The sequence below is a fragment of the Athene noctua genome, chromosome 7, assembly GCF_965140245.1.
Source record: "Athene noctua chromosome 7, bAthNoc1.hap1.1, whole genome shotgun sequence".
NCBI lineage: Eukaryota > Metazoa > Chordata > Aves > Strigiformes > Strigidae > Athene > Athene noctua.
In genome coordinates this window covers 45427298-45441099 of record NC_134043.1, presented here as the reverse complement: position 1 = coordinate 45441099, position 13802 = coordinate 45427298, and the positions used below count along the sequence as shown (strand labels likewise).

Sequence of the window (13802 nt, the reverse complement as noted above, 5' to 3'; positions counted from 1 at the left end):
AAGTTAGAATTTACACGAGAAAGTTTCAGAAAACCGGGAGTATGAAATCGTAGAAAAGGACATTGTTTCAACATAGTATCGCTAAGAAAGATAAGGCAGAAAACAAAAGATTGGGGGCGGAAAAAATGTATTTTTAAAAGTCTTGTTTTACAAGTATTAAAAGCAATGTTTAAAAATCAAAATACTAGAAGATACTCTGGAAAAACTGACTCCTAAAGCACAAGACTTTTCTGTGACAACTCCCAAACAATGTCACAACTCCTGAAAATCCTGCATTCAAAGGATTCAAAAGGAACAAAGGTACGATCCAGCTCAAGTAACCCTCTTTAATGGCACTTCAAACTCCATAATCCAGCAGTCCATCTGACCAGTCTCTAAAGAATGCGTCGAGGCACTCTGTGGCTACAGAGCAAAAGGGTTGGCATGAACCGACACATCTTTAATGCGAACCTCATTGAGAGGTCGGTAGGTTTTCTCATTCACAGGCAGCTTCTCCAGCTCATCCAGGGTCTCCAAGCCATCAATAACTCTGGAAGAAAAGCAGAAATGCTGGGAATCTCCTAATAATGATTTAGATTTCACAGCTGAGATATCTCAAAGCAGTTTACAGTGAAGTATCACAGGGCAAAGACTTTGCAAGCAAATGGTACAAGTAAGACTGCCAAAACATTATATATGGCATATATTTTGAAAGGAAATATTAAGCACCCGTGACAGATTCTGCTGAAAAGCACAAACAAGTCCCACTGACCTGACAGTATCATAGTTTACACCAGCCGTAGCTGTATAAAGACCCTGGCTGCACTTCCTGGCAGGCAGGACCGACCAATCATACCGTAGGTTTCAGTAGCAGCAAGCTGCTCTCCATACCAAAACTTCACTGTGAATGACGGAAATCCGATGGCCGGAAAATCCATTTCCAAATGTGAAACTATCATTTCTAACCTTCTGACTCAAAGACAAGATTGGACCGAATCATAAATAACTGTGTAAATCTAGTGGTACAAACATGCTTAAGCTTTCGGATCTCCTGTCAGGCTGAAGAAGTGGCAAGAGAGATTGTTGTAATAAACCTCTTATTTTTTTTGTTTAAGTAACTAGCTCTGGTAAACCTTGATAGTTTATTTCCCAGTAACGGACTTGGCAGAAAACACCTTGTGCTGTTCACAGTTCAGTTCAGTCACATTCATCAACGCTTTGAATCTAGGACGCCGGGACTGCAGGCCAGCAGGGGCTGCATGTGCTGTCCTGCTGATTCTGCAACTGCAGCTGGAGTATCTTAAACCTGCCACAGAAAACCTGGCAAAGTTCCCCTGTCAGAGCCTCTACTCTTTTCTAACAAGTCTAAAACACCTACTGTCAATCACACTTCTAAACAACTCAGAAATGAAGGGAACACCTGTATTTAGATGCCTATAAACAATACATTTGATAGAAAATTGTATTTTCACATTTCAATAGTTTCCTTTGAATATTTTACTCCATTTAATAAAGGCAACTTTTTCTCAGCAGATTCACTTGTACAGTAGAGACTTTTTAACAAGCAAAAGAAAAGACTACCATGATTTTGAGATAGAAAAAGCAGAATCTGAAAGACTCAAAAATCGAACATTTGCTTTAAGGATCCATTATCAGTAGTGTCTATTAAGAATGTTTTAAATAATGATGCATCTTAAACAAGCTCTGTGATTTTTATCTGACCAACAGACAGTTCCACCTAAACAGAAGTACAATCATCAGTACCACACCCATTGCCAGATTCAGTCCCAGATCAGATTCTTGTTGCTCAGTAAACCCTACAACCATGTATCCAGTTGTTCTGGAGTTTGCTGAAAATCAGGCTGCAGCCCTTTGGCCATGGATGAAAAGGCAAGCTGGAATAACTGAGGGGGGGGGGGGGGGTGTGGAGGCAGAGAAGAAGAAAAAGAATGGTCCATTATTGAGGTAATTTTTAATATCCTTATTCCCTGCAGTGAAGAAGGGAGTGGCATTTTCGAGCAACTAATTCTGGTGACAGTGCAAGAGCATACATTTACATATATACAGCCAATATTTTAAACAGGTTTAGAACCAGAAGCTTCTAAATTTGCATTGCATGTGCCCTGAAATATTCAGATCCTCCACACGCTATGGTATGGTGGCTTGCAGTCGGATCACTTACTTTCCAAACACAGTGTACTTCATGTCTAGGTGCGGTTGCTTGCCGTAAGTGATGAAGAACTGTGATCCATTGGTATTTGGGCCATTGTTTGCCATTGAAACTACCCCACGGACACTGTGCTGAAAGAAGGGAAAAACCTCAACATGGATACACATGTGTAGAAGCAGGGCTTTAGCCTGCACGAAGTGCTCTGTGACCTAGTACTCTGCTTCAATACCATTATCAGGAAAAAAATCTCGACTGCAAATATATTCCAACACAGTCCATAATTAGCTCCTCAAAATTGCCCTTACAATGAAAAATTACTTCTTTCCCTTCAGAACATGAAAAGCACTTACAAATTCTTTCTACTTCTGTTCTTGGTGACGAAAACCCTCAAACTTAACTTGCCAAGTACAGAAATGCCTGTTCCCCTTCTAACAAGAAGCTTTCTATCCCTTTATTGCAGGATTAGACTTTGCTTCACAGTTAATAGAAAGGTATTTAATACAGTACAACACAATGCTGAGTGTTCTCCAATCCGTAAGGAAAATCCGTATGAAAATAACCGCATATTGCGAGCACAGAAATACCTTCAGGTATTCGCTGAATTCGTCTTCAAACTTCTTGCCCCAGATGCTGTTACCTCCTTTCCCAGTGCCTGACAAAGAAGCACCACAATACACTACTGGATTTTCAGACTGAAAATTCTAGAAATAATGTACTGTTATAACATTTTACAACAAAGACCACAGATAGCCTGTAATTCATTTGAGGCAGGGATCAGGTGCTCGTGTCTTGTTACTCAGCAGAGACATAACTCTAAATAAGGGACATCTATTAAGTAGCAGAACAAGGCACTGACATATCCTCAAATTAAATTCAGTATGAGTACAAACCCGAAGTTGAATCGGATTTTCCCCCAAACAGTTGACGCTGTCTGGGACATTTCCCCCAAATGCTTTAAAGGCAGTGTAGCCTTTCAGGCAGAAATCAGAGAAACCACAATAGCAACTGCTACCCGTTCCACCTCTGGTGAGCCAGCAGAACCATCATATTTAGTGGAAACAGCTGGAAAAGTCTGTAGAATGCTTTACTACTGCATGTTTATTTAGAACTAGGGTAATGGCTGCTCCTCTGTAAACTCATCACAGAAAGCTAATCTCCCCATAAAACCCTCTGTCAACAAAACAATAATTCTTATATTTTACTTTTACTTTGTTTACATTTTGGTTTTAAACTTTCATACTTATCATTTCCTTTTATTTATATTTTATTTTCCTATAGAGAGACCCGAACAGAAGAATTTACCTAATGGATCTCCTGTCTGAACCATGAAGCCCTTTATATTCCGGTGAAATATGCATCCATTGTAGTAGTTACTAGCACAAAGAGCCAGGAAATTCTAAGGAAGTGAAACAAACCACATTAACAAACAATTCAGAAACAAATATCCTCTCACTAAAATGACAGCACTGGCAAGACCAAGTCTAACCCTTTTGCCTCTGCTTTGCGTGGTGACCACCTGAATTCCAATTGCCACAGAACAGTCATAAGCAAATTATAGTTAATGTGCCCCTTTGACAGTGTCACAGATACAAAGGATTTTAAATAAAGCTTACAGCACAAGGCTGTCTGACTTGAGGAGCAAACAAGAAGCCTAAGACATGCTCAGAAGCATCACTCTCATTCAACATTTTGTAAATGTCAATTTTGTAATCAACAACTTCATGCCTCAGTTTTATTAGTTAAAAGGTCAATTATTTGAATTTAAGCTTAAGTTTATTGCAGAAAGGAAAACCTGGGGCCTCTGACAAACTGGGAGTGATTGTCACTCTCTTAAAACCAAATCTCTGCAAGTGTGAGCAAACCCAGGGAAATTGGGGAATCCCAGGCCATGTGCCGTATTTCCCCATAAGGGCAAAGGGCACTTTGGGAGATGCTGGAACTTGAAGAGAAGTGGCCCTTGGCTAAACTTCATCTGGTGAGAAACGGGCAGCAAAGCTCTAGGCAGTATGACACAGTGCACGATTTCCACAAGTGGCATAGGCACTGTACCGGCTTAAAATATTAGTATTCTGTTACGTGAAAAGATGAATTGCAAAAGCCACTTCACCTCCTCTACAGTCTTCACTATTTCTACTGCTTTGTTCTGACACTAGGCAATCCCGCTTCTGTTACTTGACTTACTTCGCAGGTCTTTGGTGTCCGCTCACAGAACAGTTCAATTTTAATATCGCCTACGTCAGTATGCAGCGTGACAGCCTGGGCAAGAGGCAGAAAATAATAATGAAATCAGCAACGAAATACTAACAGACTCAGTTTGATGTCCTAGCACCACCAAGAACATACGCAAACGTTACATGCATATAAACACTGTTCCGCTATTTGGCCACAGGCAAGGCTACTGTCAGAAACCTTCCTCTTCCTCGTTTCCAGTGAAATGACCAGAAAGCACTTGGTCTCATTTAGTTTCAGGACACATCAAGTTCAGCACAGGAATGCAGCAGCTCTGTTTCACGCTGTTACACTCCAGAGATACATTAATCATTTGCAAACTGCACCTGCACAGTCACTGCATTGCAAAGTTGACGAATCGAGGTTTTCTCCATTTCAGGTGATAGTGTGGCACACACACCTCACTGCTTTACAGTCAGAGGAACAACTGATGTGTGTTAGTTGCCAGAAGCCTTTTGAGTGATAAGGCTAGTTCTGAATGGCACCACATAAAATCTGCCTTCACAAACAAGCAAATCTGCACAATGACACACTTTTCTTAAGAATTTATAAATAACCTTCACAAAATTTAAAATGGCAGCTACCCATCCACCTAAGCAAATATATCTCTATAGGCCAAATATATCACAGTACTCCTATGGAAAGTGCTAAACTATGCAAAAAAAAAAAAAGATACTGTGGGTTTATACTCGGGAGAAGCGTACAAGAAAAATCAGCATCATGCCGATACTGGCATACTTTCCCAGAAGTATACGAGTGAAGAAGTGAAGATAGTAGTCTACAATGTCCATGAAGATGCTCTAAGAGGTGTATGGACAGTTTAAGACACACGGTCTTACCTTCGTTTCCTGATTTGCAAAAACTGTAAATGCCTGCAAGTGTAGGTTACATACACTCAAGCAGGACTGTGTGTTTGCGACCTGAACAATGCTTCCATGGTAAAAGAAACCAAACTGGATTACCAAATATTGGCCAAAGTAGGATTAAAATTTAGGCTCTGAGAACTGAAGGTCTAATTATATTTTAGACCAATGTAACCTGTCCTATTTTCCTTTCTACAATATCTCGTTAGAAGTCTGAAATGAAAACCTAAACTTTTCATTACCAGTTCTTCACAGCAGAATAAAATGCGTATTCCTTTGAGATGCAGAGCAGATATTCACTTTCCACTAGATGACCATTTCAGGAAGAATTAAAATATATAGAAAGGGCTATTGTTCTCACCATGTCTGCTTATTCAAAAGCTGAGGTAGATCGTCTACAGCAATTTTCTGCAAAGAAAACATATGAACATATGAAACCCGTTGGGCTTTTTCCTAACAGTCCACAGTTCTTTTTGATTCTGAAATATTTGTGTGGTCCTATGCTTTTAAAGCACACAGTTTTACAGTGCCATTCAAGCGACTCTGTGGATAAACATTTTATTGCAATTTACTTGTAACTATGCAGCATGTAAAGAACTAGAAAGGAGCAGAACAAAATAACGTAGAAAGAGGGGTGGGGGCAAAAAACCCTTTCCTAGGATGAAGGTCTATACGAAGCAATCTCAGCTTTTCCAAAGAGTATTTTTTTATAAATGACCGAAATTAACAGAGAAAAGCCACATGCCAGTTCCTAAAGGGAGGTGTGATTCGGAGCCACCTTCTGACAGCTGCCAGTATCTGCAACAGACAGCTACCTGCGTTCGAGCACCGGATCAGACTGCCTTTATCGTAGTAGTAGTTTAAAAAACAGCCTTTGGAAGGATGACGATAAACCGCAGTTCTGTGGAAATCAAGAGCTTTAGAGGCCACTCTGTTCGGCGTGTGCTGCCCTCCCTGGGCAGCCCCCAGGTTCGGCGAGGCCTCAGGCAGGCGCCGGCGGACCCGCCCGCCGCGGCCCGGCCCCTCACCCCGGCTACTGCCTGCCAGGGTGGCGGGCCGCCAGGACGAGCACCGGGCCGCCAGGACGAGCACCGGGCCGCCAGGACGAGCACCGCGGCGCTGTGCACCCGCCAGTTAAGCCTCCCAAGGGACGAGCGCGCTCCCCGCAACCCAGCGGCCCTCGGCTCCCACCTGACCAGCGATGGCTCGGAGCTACCGCTCCTTTCCTGCCGATGCGAGGTACTTGCTCCGACGGCCTACGCGCACGGCACGCCGGCTCCGCTCGCTCGCCCCGCTGCTGCAGGGCGCGGCCCGGCTCCTCCACCGGCGAGCGACCCACCCAGGACGCCCGCCATCCCCGCGGCCGCCAGCTCGGCCTTCCCGCGCCGCCCCGGCGCCCTCCCCCTCGCCTGGCCCCACGGAGGCCTCGCACAAACCTGCCGAGGCTGGACGCGGGCCCGGCGCCGGCCGCCGGGAAACGGCTCTCCGGCTCCCCTCGGGCGGGCAGGAAGGGGCCGGGCTGCCCACGCCGCGGCTCAGAGCCGGCCCGGCCCGGCGCGGCGAAGAGGCCGCGGCCGCCCCCCTAGCGCGGCGGAAGCGGCGGGGCCGGGCCGAGCGCAGGTTCCGCTCTGCAGCTCCGGCTGCGATCCGGCGTGAGGTAAGCGTGGGGTCCCGCGGCGGCGCTTCGAGGCTGCCTGCCCCGGTCCTGCCTGCTTCCCCGGCCCCCGCCTCCCCCCCCGCGAGAGGCAAACGCTTCTCCGGTTAGATCCCGCGGGTCGGTTGCAGCGTGCGCGGATGGGTGAGGGGCAAGTTCCGTACGTTTCTGGCACGATTCTAAAGGGCCGGTTTCGGTGCTTCGCCGGGAGCGCCCCGGAGGCAGGAGGGAGAGCCCGCGGCCGGCGCGCCTCCGACGGCAGCGCCTGCTGGGGGGAGGCCGGGCCGCGCTGCCCTCTGTCAGCGGGGCGGCATTCGCCGCTGCAATACTCTTCCCTCTGCTCTGCCAGCCAGCGAATTCCCAGGGCTTATTCCTGCGTGGTTTCGCCCCCTCTACAGATAGCTGCATGCTGCTGCCCGGCACTCAGCTGGTTCGCCGGCCTCTCCGCTGCCTCCGCGCTTTGGGCCTCCTGCCCTCGCGCTCCCTCATGAACCTCGGGGAGCTCGTTTCTGCCCTCGGTGACTTTGCATCCCCCTCTCTGGCTGAAAGCTGGGACAATGTGGGGCTGCTGGTGGAACCAAGCCCTCCCCACGCTGTGAACACTCTCCTCCTCACTAACGATCTCACCGAGGAGGTGATGGAAGAGGCGGTGCACAAGGCGGCAGACCTTATTCTTTCTTACCACCCTCCCGTATTCACACCGCTCAAGCGAGTAACGTGGAAGACCTGGAAGGAACGGCTGGTGGTCCGAGCCCTGGAGCACAGGATTGGAATTTACTCTCCGCATACGGCGTATGATGCCATACCTCATGGAGTCAATAACTGGCTCACAAAGGGACTTGGTGAGATTCCGTTTAAAAAACGTTAAATGGTTCGTTGTTATATGCCATTTTATGCGGGGACCTTCCCTCATTTTCCTTTCTTCCAGCTTTTACAAGTATGATTTGAGGACTTTTTTTTTTTTTTTCCCTTTTTTTCCCCCCAGTATGATTCTTCTAAGTACCCTAAATGTATTTTAGGGAATTTGTCTTGGAGAGGAACACCAGGTACGAACACTAGGGGACATTTTCAGATGCATGACTGTGGTACTGGATGTAGTTGGAACGGGTGCAGCATTGATTGCAAAGTTTAGACCACTGACTCTAAATCGCCACCCTTAATTTATAAAGTGCAAGTCTCACTGTTTGCAAAGGACTTTTATCCCGTATTGTGCCTAATAGAGACAACAGTCATCACTTCTGGTCAGGGAGAATGGATTCAAGTGCAATATTTGCATCTTTGTGTTGCACCTCTTTAGGATATGCGCTAAATCAGTGTTATCCAGCCTTATAAAACAGCAATCTTATAAAACCTTGTTAAAAACCCTTATCAACCCAATGACTCTTTCAGGCTGACAGATGTGTGTCTTCCTCCAACAAATTTTCATTGGCCCTAAAATGGAGGTGGTAGTTACTGTGAAACGATAGCAATACTGACGTGAGGCCTGAACAGAGGAAAAGGACTTTAACTGTGGCCCCTTGTGTCCTGCAGCATCCCCAGTGACGAAGCTGCTCTCTGTGCTGGGTCTGGGAGCAGCATCCTGAAGGGAGTGGAAGCTGACCTCTATCTCACAGGTAAAAGACTATGTTGCTGTTTCATGATCTTTATAAAAATAGTCACTAGAAAACAGGAAAACTGTACGTTTATGAATAACCTGTACGTTTATGAATTAATATTTTTTTTGTCTCTTTGGTGTAACATCTGCATCAGCCTTCTCAGCTACAGGAGGCAGCTTCCTTTTCTGCCGCTTCAAGGGCAAGAAGAAAGGATGTTTCAGTGCTTCCTCCAGAGTAATGCGCTCGGCTGGGTCAAACTCCAACATCTTCTCAATGAGGTCGAAGAGGTTCCTGTGGTCCGAATTGTGGCAGGTCATGAATTCCTTCAGGAAGACAACAACACGACATGGGGGGTTTTAATATTGGAATTGTACTTAAAGCTGCTCTCCGCAAGCGCCTTTTCCCTCTGCCATCTTACCTTTAGGGGATTACACCAACTGGAGACATATCTTCCAGCAGAACTGTGTTCATCCCAGTCCAGCCGGCCATGATGGAAATATTCGTGTTTCCTTAAACAAACAGACCAGGGCTTGTTATTCAAAGATTCGCTAGAAGTTTATCAGCACGTTTGTTCTTGGGAACTGATCTGGGACTGTTCCACAAAGGTGGCCAGCTTGTTAAGTACAGCCAAAGGTGCATCCGAGTTTATTAAACTTCTTAAAAAACGTGCTGTTAAGCCAAATCTGAAAATATTTAAACTATAGCGGTCCAGGCACAGAAAATGTAATTACCTGCTTTTCTCTATCATGTGCCTTGGCAAAGGCCCCAGTACTCGCTCCATCATGGCCAGGTGTTCTCTGTCGTCATTGGTCTGGAAGGAAGGCGAGAGAGACATTTTTGTGTGTCCTTAAGAGGAAGTTATCAAGAACCACACTTCATTCTTGACTGTACCCTGCAACTCATTTCAGATTAAGGAAAAAAGAGAGGCTCTAGTCATCTGTTCCCTGAAGGAAGTTACAGTGCACTGAAGTTTCTTTTCCCTGCCTTATCCTTTCTCTTCTTTGTTGATAAGTTTCAGCAATACTGTCAAGATGACAGAATGCAGGTATTTGCTGCATATTTGGTGATAGAGGAAGCTCATCTGTTACTGGTGTGGCTTGTGTGTTACCAATGTTCACAGGGTGATCCTTCCCATCAAGCTGCTGCCACAATGTTTACTGGAAGCAACTTGGAGCACTCTTCTGCTGAGGAAGTTCGTTCCTTTGTGCCTGCAGCTTCTGTTCTCTTCAAGTTGGCATTCCAGAGAAATGCAGCTTCATTTCTGGCACAGACCTTTCCCCTTAGTCCCCACCTCCCTGGAGCATATTTTCACCAAGCTGAGGAGCATTATACACGCTGCATCCTTTGGAGTTTCACAGCTACCTACCTGAAATACCGCGTATCCAAGGTAGTATCCTATGAGGATACATCCTATGCTCCAAACATCGCATGGCTGTGACCACCCCAGCGCTGTGAAAAGATGCAGAAGGTTCACGTGTGTATCAGACTGCAAACACTTCCACAGCTCGAGCGCTCGAGACAGGCGACACAGCTGTGGCAGTTCCGTAGCAGGCAGAAAGTCCTACGCTCAAGAGCAGCCGAACAGATGTCTACTGACCTAGGATCACTTCAGGAGCTCTGTAAGGTCTTGTAGACACCAAAGGGCTGTGATAATCGAAATCATACATTGCGTTCCCGAAGTCCGCAACTTTGACGTCCGTATTTTTTAGTCTCCGTTCTTCGCATTCCTGAAATGACACACAAGGGGGTGCAAGTGACCAAGTAAACCCAGACCGGAGCCGAGGGGGAGGTAGGGAAGAGGACAGCAACTTACCAGTTCGGGGTTATATTCTTCTGTGTAGTCTGAATTCACAAGTAAAATATTTCCTGGCTTCAGATCTGTATGTGTCAGCTTGTTCAGGTGCAAAACTGCAAGGTAACACACACAGTTAGCAAATTCTGTAAAGAAAATCTAACAAATAAAGCAAAAAAAAAGAAACATACTTACAGTTCACAGATCTGCAGATCTGATAAGCCATCTGTCTGATGTGCTCCAGCGAAAATGGCAAGAAGCAATTCCCTCTAATGAAGTCAAAGGTGCTGAGCCCCAGCAGCTCAAAAACCATGCAGACATGCCCTTGGTACTCAAACCATTCCAACATCTGGACGCAGTGGCTGCAAGAGCAGGAAAATCCATCAATTGCAACAGAAGTGGTAGAACGCTGAGATACATACGGCATACGGCCCAGAAAGCGATGTCACAGAAATCTTAAAAGCCAAAACAAAGTACAGCCGCCCTTGTCTACTCACTGTGTATTGTTGGGATCCAGCGTTTTTAAGTGTTGTAGCACGTGCACTTCTCCATAAGCTGCTTCGGAGTACCCAGGAGCATTTTTTACTATTTTCACAGCTACATGTCTGTCTGCCCTGAAAAGACAAGGTTTTAACAGCGATTAGAACGAGGAGCGGTTTTAACCAAGACTATTCAGTAATTGTCACCATATACATTGTTGATGAGAATGGCAACCTCATCAGAAAAGGGGTTTTTTTAAGTACATACAGACTGAATAGAATCAAGGTTCATCACTGCACAAAACCGACTAAATCTTTAAATTTTGAAAACACACTCCATACCTTATATATCAGTACTATTCTTAAAGGCCCCGTTCACCTCCCCTTTGTGTTTATGTACGCCGGGCTAATCCTGGAGGAGCTTCCACATCCCATGGCCTAACCTGACCATCAGTCAAAAATGACAGGCCACCTTCAGTCATTTCAGTAGTGCAAATGTAACTGAGGTGTCAGATGCCTTCTAGAGCGACGAGAGAGACAATCCAGTTTCATGCTATCTTGCACAGAGCAAAACCGCCATCGAGCACAAAATCCATCTGTGACCTGTAAGGTGCTCACTGCTGGAACCCAATGGCCCTGCATCGTCACAGATGATCCCTGAAGGTGAGCAACATGACGTCCGAGAGCTTACTCATTATACAGGCCTGGGGTGGTCCAGGCCCCAGGCGTGCCGCCTGGGGGGGTGCAGCTTCGCCCCACATTCTCTAGGCCCCTCCCCACCACAGCCCCCGACCTCTACCAGGCTGGGGGTGTTACTGAATTTGCTATCAACTGAAATTAAATTATGTTTAATTTAATATGAACATAGAATTAAGGGGTATTTTAGTAGAAATTATTTGTTCACATTTATTGCACTTTGTACCAGCAACCGAACGCTACTCTAAAATCCCTGTGCGGCCCCGCACCAAGGCCAGAGTGACTGGTCAAAATTAACCAGTAGGAGCGTTTGGAACCTGGGTAACAAACACAGGTTGATTTATAACCTGATTTATAATGCATACATAGAACTAGAAGAATGCATGTAGCTGTCAGGGTCTAGGATTGATGGGAACCGAGGAAAACCAACTGTAACAGCTTGCGAGTACCGGCCAAGAAACCGTGAACTTAAGCAGAAGCTAATTCCGGCGGGGGGAGATCGCGGCCACCCACCTGTATTACACCCCAGACCCATTTCTAGACATTTCTAGCTTTCACTGCACATAATCAGAAACAGGAGAAGAATATGTGGATGGTTTCCAAGAAATTATATGTTTATGCGTAAATACTTAACGAATGTGTATGAGTAAGTTCTACGTAAGATGCATCATTCTGATGCTTGGTGTGCGCTCTCGGTGAGACGACTCCCCTGCGCACTCGGCCGTCAATAAAGAAGTGTCTGCTTATCTGCTGTTGGTGTCGATAAATTCTTTATTCCGAGTTTTTGGTAACAGGGGGCACCTGCAGAGGACACACCCATCGCCTCGCCCACCACAGTCCTGCACACCCCTCACCTCCCGGTGCTGTACGAGCAGCAACCCCGGTTTGGGAACCGCGGCAGCCTTTCAGAAACACACAGAGCAGCAGATGAGGAAGTAAAGGTAAAACCTGACACAATCCGAAGGCGCCCACTTCAGGACCCGCTCGGTGACAGCATCAGTAAGAAAAATCACCCGTATTTAAGTCAAGACTTACGCTCTGCGATCAATGCATTCCACTACTCTTCCAAAAGTGCCTTCACCCAAACTAGCCATAACCTCATCTATAAAGAAAAAAACCTCAGTCACAAAAGTTGCAAGTTACTCGGCTATTAAAAAAACACAAGCAAACAAAAATAAAACCCACAAAAACACTAAGTACTATCCCCGAAGCTATTCTAGACCGTGCTGCTTTAAATTGTAAATACCTAGTTTGAGAGCTGTTATTGGACAGCTCTCGAGGCACATTTACAGGGATCCCATTCTACCACGTTCATTAACTTCATTTACTATGGGGGGGGTGGGGGGGGAGGGAAAGGGAAAAAGAAAAAATAAATATATTTGATTTCTACAGAAAAGAAAAACAATTCCCACCCCCAGACACAGAAAGAAAAGCCTTGCAAAGCCCCTCACATCTTACGCTAAAAGAACTTATCTATCTGAAAAGTTAATAAATTTTGAAGAATGTTCTATACATCTTCCGCTTAGTACGTCTCCGCTCCGACAGATCAGGTGACCCTCCTCATCCTCCTCTACACTCCTTGATCTTTTCCTTCGAGGACTCTTCTGGAACGGCAACAAGATTGTCCAGCCGATCAATAAACCCGAGTGAATTCAGGTCCGAAAACAAAATTCATTCAGCGGGGAGATATTCGGGCATTCAGATACACGCCAGGCCACAGTCAGTTGGCAGGCGCAATTTCAAATTCAGTCCCTGGAAATTCACAGGGCACAGGCTTTATGTTGCAGGAGGAAAACGTGGCAAGGAACAGGTTTTCAGGTGAGATACGCAGAGCGGCAAGGCAGCAAAAAATTACAACACGGTTGTTTTTCTTTTAAAAGATGGGTTCACTGAATCTTACTTGAGGATTTCAGTGACCGTATTGTTTTTGGAAGTGAACGATTTAATACTTCCCTATCTAATCTCTCTAAAAACCCCCAAGCAAACAAAAAAACCCAGCCGTGCGGCCAAACTAAGCCGCCCACGGAACAAGGCTCGGGCACAGAACGCGCCGGCTGCACGGAGCGGGGCGCGCAGGGGCGCCCCGGCCACCCGACCTGCCCGCGCCCGTGGGCACGGCCCGGCAAGGGACGAGGGCCGGGCCGCCGGCCGGCCGCCCTCGCCCCGCCGACAGCAGCAGCCGGCCTCCCGGCCCCGCCCCGCCCGCCCGCCCCCGGCGCCGCCCCTCCGCTGCCGGCCGCCGGGGCCGCAGTGAGCACGCGCCGCCCCTCCTGCCGCCCCACCTCCGCGGCTCGGGAGGGCCCCGCCGCGCTCTCCGGCACCCGGCGCTCGCTCCGGCGCTCCAT

The 13802-nt window shown here is 46.6% G+C and overlaps 2 protein-coding genes across 2 annotated transcripts; both read right to left on the bottom strand.

Annotated features, from left to right (window-relative positions):
* Positions 1-204: 204 nt before the first annotated feature.
* On the bottom strand, positions 205-5169 carry LOC141962693 (peptidyl-prolyl cis-trans isomerase-like 3). The gene is made up of 6 exons (XM_074911062.1): positions 5068-5169; positions 4331-4405; positions 3452-3545; positions 2734-2801; positions 2162-2280; positions 205-529 (listed from the first exon to the last, which is right to left on the bottom strand). Exons 1-6 carry the CDS (start codon positions 5167-5169, stop codon positions 403-405), a joined length of 585 nt encoding a protein of 194 aa, XP_074767163.1. The 3' UTR covers positions 205-402.
* A 2977-nt stretch (positions 5170-8146) lies between these two features.
* LOC141962691 (dual specificity protein kinase CLK1-like) lies at positions 8147-13802 on the bottom strand. The gene is made up of 11 exons (XM_074911059.1): positions 13740-13802; positions 12971-13061; positions 12493-12559; positions 10780-10896; positions 10478-10644; positions 10304-10398; positions 10088-10217; positions 9857-9939; positions 9222-9301; positions 8909-8999; positions 8147-8813 (listed from the first exon to the last, which is right to left on the bottom strand). The coding sequence occupies exons 1-11, from the start codon at positions 13800-13802 to the stop codon at positions 8604-8606; spliced, it is 1194 nt and encodes a 397-aa protein (XP_074767160.1). The 3' UTR covers positions 8147-8603.